The following is a 20,504-nucleotide window of genomic DNA, read 5'->3' on the forward strand; positions in this document are numbered from 1 at the left end:
GGTGGAGAGAGACTCTCATGTTTTTGCAAAAAAAAAAGTGTACTTTTTTTAGCTATTAGTCACTTGGAAGGCACAAAAAGCTGGACCCTGTAAGAAATAGAATATAGACATAGGGAGTAGAAGGTGTCCAGCCATTCAAAATGCTTTTTTTAAATGTGGCTATGCACATAGCAAATTTTCTGAAAATATTATTGTGAGCATTTCCTCTTGAGGCTTCAGGAAAGATGAGGCAGCATTACATCTTGTTTTAAGGAGCAAGCACCAGGATCACAGTGAAAAAGAACAGTGGTAATAAAACTGCACTTGTTAATGTGACCTCACTGTAAGAGGTTTGTACTTCTGGTGTTACTAACCCTTTCTCCCAAAGTCATCAGGTAAGCCAAACAAAGGATACGCTTCTGACAGAAGTGAACCTGAGGCTCCACACATCCCTTACATGCTTCCTGGAAAAGAACTTTGACAGAGAACCAGTGTCGGCATCTCTTGTTCCAAGAGGGTCACTAAGAAACTCTTTCTTTGCCAGCCACATCCACTGCAAGGTAGAAATTCTGCCCCATGTGAAGTAGGAAATAAGGGAGAAGAGTGATGGGTACTTGTTCTAAAAGCCTTCACCAAGAAACAGATCCAGCTCCTGTGGGTTGGGATAAGCCAGTATCTCCGACTTTAATTCCCCTCATTGGTTCATAGGTCATGTAGACAACTCCATTTGGTTAAATTATGATACTTAAAGAAAAAAAAGATGAGTTGAAGCAAAATGTTGAAAATGTACTGTAAGTATTCAGGCTCAGATGGAATTCAAATGTCCCATAAAGATGAGAAATGGGTCAGAATTAGGATGAGCAAGCCCACAGCAGAAGTTTGATGGATCTGTTCTGATTAAAAATGCCACGGCAAGCGACCCACGCTGTAAATCTCCACGGAGAAGATCTTATTCCCCACCAAGCACAGAGTCTGTCACATAGCAGATACCCAAGCTGATGAATATTCTGGTTATTCTAGATAGAAATTTGTCTCTGATGAAATGATGTTTCTGATAATCCATTATCTCTGACAGAGACAAGCACCTCTGCCAACAAGTGGCAGCTACGCTTCATTGAAAATATCAAGTCCACATAAATAAGCCAGCTTAGGAGCACAGAGTACAAATTATTTTGATATGATTATCACAGCCTCCACCAAGACTACAGCTCCTACTGTAGGAGTAGACTACAGCTAACTAGCACAACACTGGCCAGCCTTGGCCACACCACATAAAGAACAGTGAGAATGACTCATTCCTTTCCTTTGGTTCAAGACCAATTTTAATTAGTCCCTCAGAGTGAAACTTTCTTCTTTAAGTAGGTTAACACCTTTGTTTAGGTTGCAGTCAATTCTAGTCTAGACCCAGAACACCTTTTCAATGACAGCATTTCTACGCTGAGATCTGTTTTTCATGGATATCTGAGAACAGAATATTTTTTCCCAGATTGTATGAGTTATTTTTCTTTCCCACATATATGGGAAAAACAACTCATACAATATATATATAGTTATATATATATCATGTATATTAGGTGATTCAGTCTTTTTTAAATGCCCTAAGTCCAAAGAAGAAAAATAACTGAGCATGAAATGGTATACCAAAGAAAGGGCCCTAAAGCCCCTACAACTATAATGTAGACATAATTATAAATCTATTTCTTCCTCCACTGAATAAACGTTGTGATAGATCAAAAAAACGTTGGCCTTTAAAACCAATTATCAACTATTGCATTTATACTTGGCTACTTCCTTTCCCCATTTCTCTTAACAACTATTCAAATCTGTCCCACTGTCCTCACATCCCATAGCTAATTTTCACGCTCTGATTTGGAACAGGGTACCATTCAAAACATGTAGAACTTTAGGCCTCGTCTCCCTAATACCATGTTTTCTGTATCCATACCTACTCCTTGCCTTCTTGCCCAGGGTTCTATCCTCTGTTATGGCAGAGCCTTTGACCCAATCCCCTCCACCAATCACCTTCTCTCACTTTGATTTTTAGTTTCTTCCTTTCAACCTAAAAACATGTCAGCTTCCATGAGGCACACTTCCTGGCTTTGCTTTTGCTCTTTGAACATTACCTTCCTTCCTCCCTTTTCCATTCTCATTTTTATTTCTCTTCCTACTAGGATTAAAGTGTCTGTTTTCCAATTGAAATAGTCTTATTTCGGGGGCACCTGGATGGCTCAGTCGGTTAAGCATCCGCCTTCGGCTCGGGTCATGATCTCAGGTTCCTGGGATCGAGTCCCACATTAGGCTCCTTGCTCAGAGAGGAGCCTAATTCTCTCCCTCTCCCTCTGCCATCCCGCCCTGCTCGTGCTCTCTCTCATTCTCTCTCTCTCTGTCAAATAAATAAATAAAATCTTAAAAAAAAAAAGAAATAGTCTTATTTCCTAGGAGCACATATTCTAAATACTTGGGTAACTTTCAAGTTGGAACATAATTACAAAAAAGAAACACTGAAGATGTTTAATTCATGTACCTAAATACCTTTTTTATATCTAATTTTGTTTGGTATGGTTTATATAAAGCTTGTCCACTCACATTTCATATGTCTTCCTTGTTCTCTTACAAGTCTAGTTGGCAGTACATTTTCTCTAAATAGAAAAGCAAAGTAGATACACACAAAAAGCCCTAAAAATCCTTTCAATATAATTTTATACCTGTTTATGAATATTATGGGAACATGATCAAAAAAACTTGAAAATCTTCACTCCTGCCTATTTTAGCAGTCCATGATACTTCTGCAAAGTGATTTCATTTAGTATTTTTTTAAATTACTCTTTAGTGCTATTTCCATTCATTCTGTTATTAATACTGGAATTAATTCTGTTAAGTCTGTTTCTCCAAGGGAGAAACAAATAAAGTGTTTGGACCAAGAAAACAAAAGCATAGAGATAGAAGATTACACCACACACAACTAACTCTCTTAACTATAGAGTATAGTGGCTCAGAGAATTTTCTGATCTAATTAATTAGGTCAGAAACAGGACCCCCTTTCCTTAATTAAAACCACATTATCTTTAGGAGGAACATGTTGGGGACTTAAGCAAAATCTCTATATAAACAAACTTACCAACATGTCCTGCACACTCACTAGGAAACAAATCATCATTGGCCACTTTTCCCTTTAGATGATTGATTCTCCACAGCAATGATTGCCCAACTCCATTGCTCACTCTAAATATCCTGAAGGCTTCTTTAAAATGCAGATTCCTGGGCTGCTCTTCCAGAGATTTTGGTTCTGTAGGTTTGAGTTAGGATACAGGAATCTGAATTTTGGCAAACACCCCACAGAGCTGATTCCAATAGAAACACTACTACAAAGGCCACACATGGAAAAACTCTGTTCTATAGTTATTTCCAGGGACACTGAGCAATCACAGCAATGCTTTGGACCCTGTTCATCGCCGACAGCCGTCCCTCTCATTTGTTAGCTTGTTCATCCATTCATTCACTGAAAAGCATTTATTGATTGCCTAATACGGAAGGGGAGGAACACCCATTTCCTGCCATCAGGAGTTCCTGGGGTGGTGGGGGAGACTAGCACAGAAGGTACGATGCAAAGTCAAGAGTGCCGTGACCAGGCTGTGCCCACTTTATACAGTGTTAAAGAGGAACAGAGGGCACTAATCAGCACTCCCTGTGACTGTGAATAGCTCATATGGCTCTGGATCCATCAAGTTTGATGTATCTTTGCAAGGCACACACGGAGATCTCCCTTGGGAGATCTACACATTTAAGCCAGTCATTAAGGTGTCTCAGGCACTCCTTTGCTTCACTGTTCCATAGACATACAGCTTTACCACTGGGGTTCATTTTTTAGTTCTACGAATGGTCATCAGAAGCAATAAGCAAGTGGCCATATTTAGAGCTGAATTCAGTGGTAAAAGTTACTGTTGTTGCCTGGGCCCCAGAATGTTATCTTTTTCATCTTTGGAAAAGTACGATTAATTATATTAACCTGTAAAGAGTACTTAAAATAATGAATTCTCTTCTAAAACGCCACAAAAAGCTAAAATCATGTAAGCAGAAAGATTTAATTTTTTAGAACTCTTCCTTCCCCATAATATTTCATATGCAGAGATCACTGTGAAAATTACCTTTAAAGATTAATTTTTTTCCTGTACATGATTTTTGGATTCCAAAAAATGTCCTCTGAATAGGCTTTTAAGATAATAAGAGAAGGGGAGGGTATGTGCTATGGTGAGCGCCGTGAATTGTGTAAGACTGTTGAATCACAGACCTGTACCTCTGAAACAAATAATACATTATATGTTAAAAAAAAAAAAAAAGAAGAAGATAGTAGGAAGGGAAAAATGAAGGGGGGGAAATTGGAGGGGGAGATGACCCATGAGAGACTATGGACTCTGAGAAACAAACTGAGGGTTCTAGAGGGGGGCGGGGGGATGGGTTAGCCTGGTGATGGGTATTAAAGAGGGCACGTTCTGCATGGAGTACTGGGTGTTATATGCAAACAATGAGTCATGGAACACTACACCAAAAACTAATGAGGTGATGTATGGTGATTAACATAACATAAAAAAAAAGATAATAAGAGAATATACAGGGGACCTGACCAGACATCTCAAACATATCCAAACATAATTTGGATTTGTAAATGTTTCTTTGTCTCTGTTAATATTTTCAAAATCTCCATAGAATGCTGGAGATAAAATAGGAACAAATATATATACATTCAAAACCTTCACTCTTCTATCAATCAACCCAGGGGAGTTAAGAAAAGATGAGGAATTTTTTGAGAAAGATGCCATGTGACAGACTGTAACAGAGAGATGAAAAATGATGCCTGCAAATTTTCTTTTGCTTCAAAGTAATCCCTCCCCACATTTTCTCACAAATGGCATAAACATCTAAGTTGTTTTAAATTACTTTTTGGATACAAATTGAATATAACTATGTCCTGAGATTGGATCATACAGGGGCCTGGTTTATTCTGGAAAATTAGATGCCCTGGCATTTGGGATTTGGAGAACAATATACTAAACTACAATTTGAATCAAAAGTATCATTGTAGACCTGGGCAAAGAGCACAACTTCACAGGGACTATGTGACTGTTTTTAACAAATTTTCTAAAATTTTTGCAAATTTTCTACAAGTATGTGCCAGGCAGGTTATGGAATCCTGCTACAGTGGGACAGGGAAACTCAGTGACTTTGGGATCTGAACTACATTGCGAGGGAAGAGTGAGTCTTTACCACGGACTGCACCACACAGAATACCGATCTTATGAAGTGCTATGAGAATTCATTAACAACCTTCCTCATGAGTTTGCAAACATGACATTAATTTTAACCTAATCTCCCTAGATGCCCAATTCCCGACACCAATGCTCCCTCTGGTTGTAAAAAAGACTGAGTGCGAGATGTTCCTAGAGATTACGATCCTGTGCTCGCTTCGGCAGCACATATACTAGAGATTACGATCCTGATACCACAACACCAGCTGAGATGTACCCACTAATGACTGTGGCTTGGTTCTCACTTGAATAGCTATTTTCCTGTAGATACCGGAAAGAACTGCTGATTGTAATGTGCCAGAGATGGGAGAAGAAGGCACAGCACATCACAGGACAAAAAAAAGCAACAGCAACAACAGCAAAAGCAAGAGCTGATGGCCAGTCGGCAGGGTCTGGCCCTGGGATACGTGTGCCTGGGAAGGCGTGTGCATCGCTGCACCTGCAGGATGGAGTGGGCACACACGTGCTGATCCAAGGCCATGCACCCCCCAGGATGAGAGAGATGTCTTATGGTTATCTCCTCGGTGGCAAGCCACTGACCAGGAGTGGTGGATCCCAACCTGGAGAATGGGCAGTCTTTCACTAGATCCACACTGAGTGACTTATAGCCACGTCCTAAGCAGCCCCCCTGAGGGTGCCTCCTGAACATTCACACCTCCAGCCGTACATCTAGCAGAGGCAGGATGCGCTGCTAAGCAAATTCCTACGTAAAATGCTTGATCCCAAGCTACTCAATTAACCACCAATAGATAGGTGAGAAGCAACACTTGAACTCATTTTGGCAAATACCTCCTAAGAGTTTCAGTCATGGCCCAGAATACCAGATAGTAAAGAGCAGTTCAGAGATGGCTTATAAGTCAGGCACTGTTCTATTGTTCTGTCTTTATCAATTCATTGACACCTCTAACAATCCTTTGAGGTAGGCACCACTATCAGATTCTTAGTGATGGGAACTAAGGCACAGAGAAGTTAGAAAATCTGTCCAAGATCCCAAAACTAGTATGTGCAGAGGGAGCCCAGAGACCATGCTCCTTAATGCTATACCACACCTTCTATCTAGACCACTGTGAAGTTTGGATTCCATGCTGAGGATGATGGAAGGTCACTGGAAGACTTAAAGCAGGGAAGTAACATGATCCACATTTCTAAAAAAATCCTCTGGCTGCCGTGTGCAGAGTGGACTGTCAAAGGACAAGAGGACGGTCCACGATGCTTCACGCCCAGGCCCAACACCAAGCACTGGAGCCATAACCTAAACATGACCCCCTCCCCCCGTCTCCAGCTTTCCTGTGCAGACGGAGCTGCGGTAGCTATAAATAGCCAGCCTTAGTGAAAAAGGCTGTGAATCAATTCCAGACTCTCCAGTCCAATGACCCTGCGAGGTGACTCATCCACCTCTAAGCTCTCTCCAAGTCCAACCACCAGCCTGAATTTCACTCTCTAAGCCCACCATGCTCTTCCTGTCCCTCTCTTTATCCAAACAACTCCTGAAAGTCCAACTTTCCCACACCCAACCTTAATCAGTCAAAACAGAAAAGCTCAGATTCTCCGTCACTTAGTAACTCGATAAAACTTTTAATGCAACATATTTAATATATCACTGCCTTTAATCCACATGGGCCTTCTATTCACCAACAGAAGTATGCTTTATGTTTTTAGGCACAAACCATTTATTGCAGGTACTAAGAGAGTAATACACCGCTTGAAAATGATGTTGCCAGGCAGCAGCTATTAGATGATGGTAAAATCCCAGAACTTTGAGAAAGGGCAGACCTGAATTTAAATTCCATCTGTCTCATTTACTGGATCCATAACCTTGTGCAAGTCTTAAAATGCATAGACTCCATTTCTCTAATCTACAAAATGATAACAGCACCTAACTCAGAAAGCTGTGAGGAGTATTGGGTACAGTACTTGAACCTAGCACATATTAGGAGGCTACGTGCATGGGGTTTAAAAAATTTTTAATCCATTTCCTCCTTCTTTCTAAGAAAATTATGTTTTTCTTTTAATACCCAAAAGCACAGTTCCTCAATCTCATTTTCTTAGCTTTTACTTTTTAAATTTCTTTTAAATAAATTCATTTTATTCTAATTTCTCATAAATATATATAAGTTAAAACAAAAGCATGCTAATTTATGTTTTTAGAGACTGCTTTCTTTCTTAATCTGGATGCCAAATGAGCAGACAGAAGTGCAGTCCATACATACAATGATAGCACATTATGCTATTACACACAGAACACAGTCTCTCACACAGAGTAGATCAATCTGCACAGTTCTTAAGTGGAAGGTCACTCAAAGCCTAAAATTCTGTCAATGACCTTTAAGCTCAGCTTAACAAAGAATGAGCAGAGATACCTTCATCTCCCTACATAATGAAACTTGGATTGTGAATACCGTGTTTAACTGGGAAATCTCTCTTGTGGCACTATGTGTGTTAAAAAGTTGCCAGGAATGACAACGAGGTTTTGATTATATATCTATCCCTCTTTCTCTCTTCTAATGATTTTTTTAATACCATACATATACTAAGCTCTCACTCAAAGATAATCCTTTTAATACTAAGTGAAGTTTAAAAGCTCCAGATCTTTCAAGGATGTTACTTTTACATGAACCTAATAGCTGCAGATTCTGAGAAATGTACAACCATTATAAAATATAAAGTTCAGCACAAAAGCACCCTTCGATTAGGGGTAAATCACATCTTTGATCTTAGTAAGCTCATACAATAAGGATCAGGAACTATAATAGCTAACTTGATATAAAGAAGGAGGTTACCCTCATTGAAGTAACCAAATACTTATTGGAGCTAATCCAAACTCAGTATGAAAATATTAGTTGGAAGTATGTGAGAGCGATCTTTCTGGAACATTCATTGCTACTAATCCTAAAGAAAAATTTTGCAGATGTGCCTACTCTCCATGGGTCCCTCCCCATAATGGCTTGATCAGAAGATGAACCACTTTCCCAGAGATTAGACTGCTCACCTGAATCCTTACTAAACCATCAACTTACTTTTCATTAAACTAGGTATTTATCTATGTTTCCAAATGAGGGCACTACTGGGTCCAATACACCGTTGCAACGGTAGCATCCTTGGCTCTCGAGCACCAAATGCCAGTTGCGTGCTATATGACAATAAATAAATAAATAAATAAATAAATAAATAAATAAATAAATAACATCCTCACCCACCTTGAGGACCACTGATTGGCATTTTGTAGCCAAAAAGTAAATTTTTTCATTGAAAAAGGATTAGGATAGAACTGAAATTTTGCCCTGGATTCATCCTGTCTTTTAAACAACTAGAACAGATTTCAAAGCTCTATAGAAAGCTGGGTCAGTTTACTACAACTGCCACAAGAAAATCTTAACAAAAACATTATTTTATTCTCAAATTAAAGCTTTGTTGTGTATGGGGATTAACATAAGAATAAAAATAAATAAATAAATATACAAAATTTAAAAAAAAAAGCTTTGTTGTAAGATTGCTGTTAAATCAACAGTTTCTAAAATGTGAATGTCTATGAATACTTGTCCATATAAACATTACATTACAAATAAATCGGCGTTAACATCTCATTCATGAGAGAAGAGCTTTAAAATCTGACCAAAAAAACACATTATTATCCAGGGGCATATAACCTGTCATAAAATCTATTTAGACTCAATCAAATGACATTTTAAGAAACATTATTGTAGGTAGGACCTGTACTTAACATCACAGTAAAGTACTTCCTTTGAAACCAGGGGGCTCTAGAAATTCAGCAAAAATACTACATCTTTATTTGTAAAAGTTTTAAATTTTTTTAAAGATTTTTATTTATTTATTTATTCATTTGACAGAGAGAGAGAGAGCAGAACAAATGAGAGAGAACATGAGTGGGGGGAGGGGTAGAGGGAGAGGGAGAAGCAGACTCCCCTCTAAGCAGGGAGCCTGATGCAGGACTCTATCCCAGGACCCTGGGATCTTGACCTGAGCCAAAGGCAGATGCTTAACTGACTGAGCCACCCAGGTGCCCCTTTTTTGTAAAAGTTTTAAATGTTTTAATCCCAGCACTGATGGATGTCAAGTTGTCAAATGATTAAATGTGATAAGCACACCACATAGTTTGTTAATGACTGTCCTAATCAAGCTGGAAGGGGACCACGTTTAAGAATGTTTCAAAGAGAAGGGCAGACAGAACTGTAAATCCTAAATAGTTGAACTCAGAAATCAGGTGAAGGTAGAACTCATTTCACAGAACTTTCTAATTTCTTACCTCATATAATCCCAAAGAGTTTCTCTCTGCCTTTGTCAGGGTTGAATTCATCATCATTTCAAACCAGATTTAGGAAGCAGCAAGAAGAAACACGTTCCATTCTCCTTAAAATCATATACCTGGCCTACCCACTTGGCAATTTCATTCATAGAAGAGTCCAGAACTGCAGTCGGGCGGGTCTGGAGTCCTAATGTGGCTTTGAGAGCTCTGCGGGTCCACCTCACTGATGCTTCTCCTCCTCTTTCCCAAAGTTCTAGACATGAAATCCTAAGTGGGATTTGAGCAGACCTCTACCAGGAGACTCCTGTCCAGCTAAGAAAACACTGAGAGCCACTCCCACTTTTCCTCAAGACTGTCAGGCATCCTAAATGAAAAAACACAGCCTATTAGTGTCCCTTAGGCTGAGGCAGTCGTGGCCACACCCTGTAAAGGGTACAGGATGCAATCGCCCCATCCTCCCCTCGCTTCCTTCCTTTGCTTTTTTCCACTGGGAAAATGCCAAAGAATGAGCTATGTGTACACACACACACACACACACACACACACACACACTCATACAGAGTGAGTGTCAACAAACTGACTGTTATCACAGAGAAGGGAGTTTTCTGTCTGATTTACTAAGAATAGAGTGGTCATTATCAGGAAACTCTAATTTACTACTATGATTAATCAGATATAGCATTCATTTAGGGTATTGAAAGAGGCTTACAGCATTCTAACTAATCCAGAATGAAATTTGTGGACTTGTGAGTTCAAACTGTAAAAATCAACTAAAACTTTTTGAAACATTATCTAGCTTTAATGAAAATCCAAAACTGTGGTTAGCAACCCTGAAGTTATCTCAGGTGTCACTTTTTTTAAGATTTTATTTATTTATTTGAGAGAGAGAGAGCGCGCACAAGCAGGGGAAGCGGCAGGAGAGGGAGAGGCAGACTCCCCACTGAGCAGGGAGCCTGGTGCAGGACTTGATCCCAGGACCCCGGGATCATGACCTGAGCCAAAGGCAGACGCCCAACCTACTGAGTCACCCAGGCGTCCCTCAGATATCATTTTTAATGCAAAAATGGATGCAAAACCTCAATCTAGCTGTGCTCTTGTCTTATCCAAGGAAGAGGTTGTAGTGGAAGAATTTCCAGATGAGATGCATTGTTATTTAATGGAAATGGGGCCTCCTGAAGCTGGCCCACCCAGGGCGGCTGTCACAGTTATTAAGTGTTGGTTGAATAGGTGAATGCAATCAAAGGCTGCAAGTCCATATCTTTCCAGCAAACTTCCAGGAAAGCAAGATAAAATATCCTCATTAGTCACTATTTTGTTGTGAAGTGAGACAGACCGGATTTAAATTCTGTGCCACATTTAGTGGATGCAATTTTCTCTCTACCGTTTCCTTAATCCCGACATTGTTTGTCATAAAGCTTCCAGGGGCCACGGAGCTTGAGGCTGGTTCTACAACAGACCATGGGGACACAGCAAGCCTGGCACTCAGAATCACCACCAGGCCTCTTCTGATGTGTAAACTCTGCCCAAGCTTAGAACAAACCAAGATGCTGACATTGGGTGGATTCTTGGATGTGTGCTAGTAAACAACAATAAGAACAAGCATGTACAAAATGCCCACAATATACCAGGAACACATCATAGATGCTTTTGAAATAGTCTAATGAACGGCACTGTGCTCTAAGGCTGAGGTCGATAATGTTATTAGGCCTACGTTACAGATGAGGAAGCCGAGGCTCACAGAAAGGAAGCGATAACAAACAGCCAGGATTTCAGGGTTGGATCTGAATGGCACCCAAGCCCGAGCTCTTTTATGATATGCTGCCTTTCTCAGATAACACTCTGGAAAATGGCAGTCACCTCACAAATTCAACTCAGTCACCAAAAGGAGGTTAGGAAAAAGAAGTCTAGAAAGGATGAATTCATTTCCTTTTATTGGCATCAAAGGTGGCTATAGCTTATGAACGACAGACTTCCCAACAACGTCAGCATCTCTGTTTTCATCTCCAGTCAAAAGTGTATAATCTTGAATGCTTGCTTACTTCCTAGTTATGGAACAAAAATTCTCCATGGGGCTGAAGAGAAGCTCACCTGATGCTCCCACCACTCTGGATTCCCACACCACGATTCTTTACCTTCCAAATATTGTAACATTTGCCAGATAGGCCACTTCAACTGAACTCTAGGTTCTGGTCCATCTATGTGTCACCGATGTTCACATGTGTCAAACAGGCTATTGTCCTATGTAAAGGAAACCTATGTCCCCACAGCACACACCATTGTCATAAGAGACCTAGATTTCCAAGTTGATCAAGACACTTATAAAGTGGATCAAGCGAGGGGTGCCTGGGTGGCTCAGTTGGTTAAGCGGCTGCCTTCGGCTCAGGTCATGATCCCAGGGTGCTGGGATCGAGCCCCACGTCGGGAATCCCTGCTCAGCGGGGAGCCTGCTTCTCCCTCTCCCTCTGCTGCTCCCCCTGCTTGTGCTCTCTTTCTGTCAAATAAATAAATAAAATCTTTAAAAAAAAAAAATAAAGTGGATCAAGCGAGGTTAGATGATGTTGGAGCTTAGACTTAAGGCCATCACATATGTGTACCTTTTCATAGAGATGGTCTTTCTTAAACAAGGGAGTTCAGCAAGGACTTCTTCAATCACAGTAGACTACTGCATTGAGAAGGCAGAGCCAGAAGAGCATAGTGTCAGACCTCGAAATTTATATATGCTATTCCTTTCTCCAAACCACATCTCTGTGTGAAGAAAGACCTCAAAAATCAACAGAACAAATAAAATGGGAAGCACATCAATACCAAATTTGCATACATATGACATCTTAACATTTTCACTCGCTACAATAGCATATGGTGCCAGGCATTGGGAGATAGTTCTGAACAAGACAAACACAGCCCCTGCTTTTTCTTGCAGAGCTTCTATTTTAGAGAGAGGGAGAAACACTAAATAACAAATACAAAACGAATTCTTTGGTTACTATTATGATACATGCTACAAAGGAAAAAGAGGTCTTAAGAGAATGCGGGAGTTGCTGACATGACCCAGACCAGAAAGTAAGAGAAATCTCCCTCAAGGAATTAATGTGGGAACTAAGCTCTGAAGGATGGATAAGGAGGGGAGGAAGAGAAAAGAGAGAACATTCCAGATAGAAGAGCTGTACAGAGGCCCTAGGGTGGGAAGGAGCTTTCAAGGACTAAAGGAAGACTAGTGTGACTAGAGCACAGAGGGTTGAAGGAGAGATGAGGCCAGTGAAGGAGGAAAGACTAGAAATTTTAAGCATCAGTGTAGAGGGAGAGAAAGGGAAACTTAAGAATAAGGGAATGGAAATTGTCCCTTTATCTCCTCTCCACAAGATCTTCTCCTGAAAGCCAACTGGTATCACAACTGTCAACATTCAAAGTTACTGATCTAACAAGGATGCTCGTGGGTGAAACTATGCTTTGTGGATGTTGAATGTATTAATCACAGAACATTAAAGACATCACTTAACTAAAGTAGCTTATTCCCAAAAGCTCACAGAAGGAGTAAGTCATGGGAATAAAAGGCAGAGCAGAGGGAATATAGTCGGTGATACTGGAATAGGACCATATGGTGACAGATGGCAGCTACACTTGTGAGCACAGCACAATGTATAGAGAAGTTGAACCACTATGGTGTACACGTAAAACTAATATAACATCGTGTACCAACTGTACTTAAATGAAAAATTTAAAAAAAGAACGAATAAGCTCCCCCCCCCAAAAAAGAGTAAAGCAAAGAAGAGCAAAGACACAATTCTTAGATGACGATACAAATTGGCAATGGAAAAATTCAGCAGCGTCTCTTCCATCTATCTTTATGTGGGCATGAAAAACACAAAACAGAATCAAGGTTAGCACATCAGGAAGGTACGACCTTTTTCCTGAAAAGCCCATTATGAATTTCCTCTGTGTTTATGCAATTTTGCATGTCTCCGAGTCTGACATCACTCATATGCCTTATTTAGGTCCCGTAGCAAGTGTCTGCCTGTCTGCTGCAACTTTTACTGGAGGCTTTTTCTTCTGACATTGTGTTCATTCAACAGCCAGATGAATGCTTGTCTCCTCATGGCTTTGTTTTCAGATGCCCCAAATCTTCCAATGGAAATACACATCATTCTGTGTATAAATCAGAAAACGTTTGAAACTCCGTTCAAAAATGAGACAGCTGCTAAAAGATCCCTTGAACCTCAAATAAAAATCAGTTGACACATGCACAGGAAACACACGGTTTTTTAAAGTTTAGCTTAGAAACTGGTAGGTAATCAAATTAAATACAAATAATAAAGGCTGTTATCTGTTACCTATTACGCACTTACCACATGCCAGGCACTATGAGTGTGTATACACACTCCCTCATTCAATCCTCAGAGTAACCTTCTGGGCTAATCATGACAATCCCTAAGAAAACTGAGGGACAGCGAGGCTGAATAACTTGCTCACACATAGCTAAATCCCAGGGCAAAAAACTAGCTGAATTTCAAATCGAGGGGCTGCATGACATCAAAGCTTATCCACACATTGCCCACTATTATACAACTTCCCCCCAAAATAATTAACTATCTTTTACCAAGTGACAAGACCTATGCTTGACATTTTAGAATCATTCACTGATAGAATTCTCCCAGCAATTCTGAGAGGTGCTATTATCCCTAAGATAACGGAAGTGAGCTTGGGGAGGTCTGGTGACTTGATGCAGGGCACACAATCGCAAGGCTCAAAGGTGCAGAGGAAGATTTTCAAGAAGCCTGCTCAGTTTCACAACAGCAACATTTCTGAAGAATTCTGAGTTCAGTAAGAGTAAGTATGGGCAGGTGCCTGGGTGGCTGAGATGGTTAAGCGTCTGCCTTCGGCTCAGGTCATGATCCCAGGGTCCTGGGATCGAGTCCCACATCGGGCTCCCCGCTAAGCGGGGACCCTGCTTCTCCCTCTGCTTCTCTCTCTCTCTCTGTCTCTCATGAATAAATAAATAAAATCTTAAAAAAAAAAAGAAGTATGGGCATATTTTCTTAGGGTTTTGTAGTTTTATCTGGGAAATTATCATTATGCTTTGGAAGATAGTAATGTCCCCAAAAGACTGATTTTCTCATCTTAGGTGGATAAGAAAAATCCCTTTATCGATGTCCACTCAAGCAAAATATCAGGACTGTGATCCACTGCTTTCATAAACAAGAATAAATGACCCTCATTTTTCTAACAGACTGATACACACAAGCAGATGTAATGTGCCAAACACATGAAAGGTATATACAAATAAGAATAAATGTGGTTTTATTCCTTTCAGTAATTTCCACAACAGGATTAAAGAACCAGCTATAACAGCATCTCCTTTATTTGACTGACCCATACCTGGAAGCTTGAAGGATGTATTTCTCCTTATGGGTGAATTTTGTATAGATATCTAAGAATATTCTATTTTTACTTACTGATGAATTTTGTATTAACCCTATGTTAATGTACCGTTAATGAAATATTAAGGTGGTTTATGTATAATCCCACCTCACTCATTGAATTCATAACAACTGTTTAATTACGTGGCTAATGGGTTCTGCAGCTATGCTATTTATTATTCCAAATAAAATTATATTGTAAAGAAGGGTGAATGTAAGAATAGATTTTAGGCATGTAACACTCTGAAAATAAAATCCCAATAAGGAAGGATATAAAATTATTTTATTTGTATTCGTATGTTGTTTCTGTCTGTAAAATGAGAACACTACCTTTTTCCAGCTATGCTATGCATATGACTAAGAAAGCAATGAACTCAATAATATATCCTGAAGATTCTCTGCTAAAAGCACATATGTAGAGACTCTACTATATCCACACAGGGAACATTTTCAGGATTTTTTTTTTTTTTTAAGATTTTATTTATTTGACAGAGAGAGACACAGCGAAAGAGGGAACACAAGCAGGGGGAGTGGGAGAGAGAAAGCAGGCTTCCCGAGGAGCGGGGAGCCTGATGCGGGGCTCAATCCCAGGACCCTGGGATCATGACCTGAGCCAAAGGCAGATGCTTAACAACTGAGCCACCCAGGTGCCCCACATTTTCAGGATTTATCATTTACCACCATAGCGCATGATGTAGAATCAAATAATCACACAGATTCCCAAACCCCAGAAGAATTCTGATATAGCTGGTACTAAAACTCCACATTAAGAGATACTTGTCTACAGTCTCAAAATCTAATTAGACCATACATTAACATACGTGTATATGTGAATGTCACATTTGATTTTGCAAATGTGTTTTATTAGACAATAAAAAATAGACATGCATCTTTGTACCCTACCCTTACAGCTCTCATGATGATTATGATCAATCCATTTTAAAAGAAGAAAAAAGTGAGTATAACAGGAAGACAAGCAAGTGCAAAAAAACACGAAGACAGAAAGGGATGCTAACATGAGAAAAAAAGTTTTTGTTTGTACATAAATCTAGAATAGTACTCCTCAAAATATAGGCTATGGATAAGCACCGGGCCATGAACTTACTGTTAATGATCTAAGGACAGAAACTGAACATGAGCCTTTAGAAACTTTTTTTTTTTAAGATTTTATTTATTTTTGACAGAGAGAGAGCACAAGCAGGGGGAACAGCAGAGGGAAAGGGAGAAGCAGACTCCCCACTAAGCAGGGAGCCCAATGCGGGGCTCAATCCCAGGACCCCGGGATCATGACCTGAGCCGAAGGCAGACGCTTAACCATCTGAGCCACCCAGGCACCCCAGAGCCTTTAGAAACTTTTACAGAAATTTGCCAGAGTAATTTTAAGTCTGTTCAATAATAATAATAATGAAAATGTGGACTTATATTTTATAGATCTTGTTTTTATTTCATTTCATTTTTCTTTATTTCATTTTTCTAAGTTTATTTTTATTCTATTTCACAAAAGATCGGTGTCTATGATGGAACTGAACGACCACAGGGAATCTGAGAAGGATTGAGGGCTCTAGATGGTCTTGCTCCATCCAGGGAGCCCAGGATTGGATACATATGGCTTTCTGTGATACCATCTCAAAGGCTAGCAGCCAGAAAGAATTTATTGAACGGATGTCTGCAAGAACATCCTTAACTTCTCATACTAGCTCACTCTGAATCTGTCAGCAATATATGAATCTACACACTTTTGTGAATCTGTCAATTTTTCTTTTTAGCTTGTACCACCTCTTAAAATAACACTTTAGTAAAATTTCCTAAAAAACTACTTTCAATGCATAGAACAGCACATTGCACTTATAAATGTATGTCTCTCAAATTTCAAACAGACCCTTGGATTTTAACATTTGAGAACTCCGTGAAGAACATCATCATATTGATACCCCATCCCTGAGTCTTTGCTCACATGAATCCATTGTTGCAGGCTGCTCTCAGAAAGTAGGTCTTTAAACTGCTTTGGTCATCCTAGTATTAGGTCCTTATTAGCTATCTAATGATTTTCATATTTGGCAATGACACCAGTAATAATAAGCACAAAGTCTCAATACATTATACTTTCAAGTACATGGGATACAGATCTCATTTTGCAGCTTTCCTGCTTCCTGGTAAACCGAATAATAATTCTCTCCTTTATTGAGACTTGCATTAGAGACAGCAATAAAGTTCAATTCTAGACATATTCTCACAATTCCAGCTCAAGTCAGTATAATCCTTGGTGGCCCCTGCAATTGCTACTTTTGCCATGTGAGTGTTGCCAAGAATAACTTTTTCTCCTCCAAGTTAAATATGGTGTTTATAAAAGGTGTGGGGCAGAGACTCTGGCAGCGTGTATCTGTACACACAACAGACAAAGTCACAATAATAGCAACTGTGCTCCTACTTGCCAAGATCTCTAGGCAGGAAGAATGAACAAGGAGGATTTTTTTCCCTAAATAATTGTGTCCCCTTTTTAAAGAGGATAAAGTCAACCTTTAAATATGTAAGTTCGTTCTGTAGTGTTTAAAAGGTATAAGTTAAGTCATATACTAAATTTATTCATTATGTTTTCTTAACATGCTTTAATAGAATTTAGGATATTTAGTCAGTCACTAACTCTCTAATAGCTTGTAAGTACAGTATAGAATAGCACTGGTTCTGCAGCCCAAATAGACAGCTATTAGCTGTGTGACTTTGCCAAATGATCAACCTTCCTAAACTTTAGTCCATCTATAAAATGGGGACAATACCAATGCATGACCAGCACAATTTTGAGAGGACTGGAAAGCTAAGTACAGTAAGTAGACAGTGCCTGGCAAAAAAGTATTGACTAATAGTCAATAAATTCTCAGATATTAGTGCTGTTATTCTCAACAGAGAAGACTCTACATCATTGAAATACCTGGAGAAGTTTTTAGAATTTTATTTTTGCAACAAACACTGACACTAAGTAGATACTGCCACCAGGAAGGCAGCTGGCTGGATGATCTGACCCCCGGAGTCTCCCTGATCTAGGGTATTTGGCATGATTAAACTGGGCACAGATTCAATACTTTCACTAAAATCAAAATAACATCTTCAGAGAAAAAGAGTTATGTTAATGCCTTTTATTGTACTACATACATTTGTTTCAGCAATCACTTTGGGAAAGGTTAAGTGAAAGCAGATAAAACTAAAATCACAAGACATCTTTGTAAAAGTAGATGGCATTCATCCAAAATGCCTTTCCTGGAACAAACTGTAACAACTCATTTCACTCCCGCCCTTTCCTACCAAGCTATATTTAAGGGTCTGTAAGCATTTTCATCACAAATTGCTGTCATCAGGAATTATAATTTTACCTTCTAATCTGTTTTAGAGTTTATAAATAAACATCTCAATAAAATTTTTAAAAACTATTGTTTTTTAAATTTAAAAACTCTTCAGTAAAGGATAATAGTACAAGGGGGAAAAAAAAAAAAACAGAAACACCAGAAAAGTAAGGATTATTTTACACATGAAAAAAAAATTATCTGCCATGGCTTAATAAGCAAAATAAGACACCTGTTCTAGAAATATGTGCCACCTAAGATTATATAAATTCAGTGATCATTGTGTCATGATCTGTAAAAATCAGAAACTATGTAAGTATCCAAAAATAAATGTATAGGTACATTATGGCACTAGCCAGCCATATTAAAGAATATTATGTTGCCATCACACAATGTCCCCAAATAATTTTTAATGACATGGACAATGTTCATGATATAATAAGTGAAAAAGCATACTGTAGACCATATGCACAATATGAGCTTAATAGGGTTTAAAAATACATATAGGGCATCTGGGTGGCTCAGTTGGTTAAGCAACTGCCTTCGGCTCAGGTCATGATCCTGGAGTCCCTGGATCGAGTCCCGCATCGGGCTCCCTGCTCGGCGGGGAGCCTGCTTCTCCCTCTGACCCTCCCCCCTCTCATGTGCTCTCTCTCTCTCATTCTCTCTGTTTCAAATAAATAAATAAAATCTTTGAAAAAAAATACATATAATATTTCCACCAACACAAAGCTTTCTTTTTCTCCATGTCTTCGTCAACACTTATTGTTTCTTGTCTTTTTGATTTTTGCCATTCTGACAGCTGTATGGTGATCTCTCATTGTGGTTTTAATTTGTATTTCCCTGATGATGAGTGATGCTGAGCATCTTTTCACGTGTTTGTTGGCCATCTCTATGTCTTCTTTGAAAAAAAAAGTCTATTCAGATCTTCTGCCCATTTTTTAATCAAATTGTTTTGTTTTATGGTGTTGTTGTATGAAATTCTTTATATATTTTGGATATTAGCTCCTTAATGGATATATCATCTGCAAACATCTTTTCCCATTCAGTAGGTTGCCTTTTTGTTTTGTTGATGGTTTCCTTCGCTGTGCAAAAGTTCTTCAGTTTGATGAAGTCCCAATAGTTTATTTTTGCTTTTGTTTCCCTTGCCTTAAGAGACATATCTAGAAAAATGTTGCTACAGCTGATGTCAGAAAAATTACTGCCTGTGCTCTCTTCTAGGATTTTCATGGTTTCAGATCTCACATTTAGGTCTTTAGTCCATTTGAGCTTATTTTTGCATATGGTGTTAGAAAGTGGTCCAGTTTCATTCTTTTGCATGTAGCTGTCCAATTTTCCCAACATCATTTATTGAAGAGACTGACTTTTCCCCATTGTATATTCTTGCCTTCTTTGTCATAAATTAATTTACCATATAAGCATGGGTTTATTTCTGTACTCTCTATTCTGTTCCGTTGACCTGTGTGTCTATTTTTGTGCCAGTACCATAATGTTTTGATTACTATAGCTTTGTAATATATCTTGAAATCTGGAATTGTGATACCTACAGTTTTGTTTTTCTTTCTCAAGGCTGCTTTGGCTATTTGGGATCTTTTGTGGTTCTATATAAATTTTAGGATTATTTGTTCTAATTCTGTGAAAAACGTTGTTGGTATTTTGATAGGGATTGCATTGAAGCTGTAGATAGCTTTGGGTAGTATAGATATTTTAACAGTTTTTGCAGAACACAGTATGGAGGTACCTCAAAAAATTAAAAATAGAAATACCATATGATCCAATAATTCCACTACTGGATATCTACCCAAAGAAAATGAAGACACTAATTTAAAAAGATATATGTACCCCTATGTTTATTGTAACATTATTTACAATAGCTAAGATATGGAAGCAATCTAAGTGTCCCCTGAGAGATGAACGGGTAAGGAAGATGTGGGTACACAACACACACACATTACACAGCCATAAAAAGGATGAGATCTTGCCATCTGTCACAACATGGATGGACCTAGAGGGTATTATGCTAAGTCAAATAAGTCAGACTGAGAAAGATGAATACCACATGATTTCTCTCACATGTGGAATCTAAAAAACAAAACAAGTGAATAAGCAAACACAAAAAAGCAGCATCAGACCTATAAATACAGAGAACAAATTAATGGTTGTTAGAGGGAAGGGGATGAGTTGCTGGGCAAAATGAGTGAAGACATAC

General features: G+C 39.0%; 1 protein-coding gene across 12 annotated transcripts in view; it reads right to left on the reverse strand.

Moving 5' to 3' along the window:
* The window catches only part of HECW2 (HECT, C2 and WW domain containing E3 ubiquitin protein ligase 2), a 363,868-nt gene that overhangs the window by 153,665 nt on the left and 189,699 nt on the right, over positions 1–20,504 (reverse strand). For 10 of the 12 annotated variants that reach the window (XM_064586855.1, XM_064586854.1, XM_064586849.1 and 7 more), the window contains one exon: positions 3,098–3,265. The exons of 1 other annotated variant lie outside the window; for it this stretch is intronic. In XM_064586855.1, the coding sequence (XP_064442925.1) occupies positions 3,098–3,265 (168 nt within the window). Of the gene's footprint in view, positions 1–3,097; positions 3,266–9,546; positions 10,135–20,504 lie in introns of those variants that run through there. One more of the 12 variants, XM_045868317.3, reaches the window with a different exon arrangement.

The sequence above is a fragment of the Mirounga angustirostris genome, unplaced genomic scaffold, assembly GCF_029215605.1.
Source record: "Mirounga angustirostris isolate CCGP_5_RB_7025 unplaced genomic scaffold, mMirAng1.0.hap1 SCAF_3, whole genome shotgun sequence".
Taxonomy (NCBI): domain Eukaryota; kingdom Metazoa; phylum Chordata; class Mammalia; order Carnivora; family Phocidae; genus Mirounga; species Mirounga angustirostris.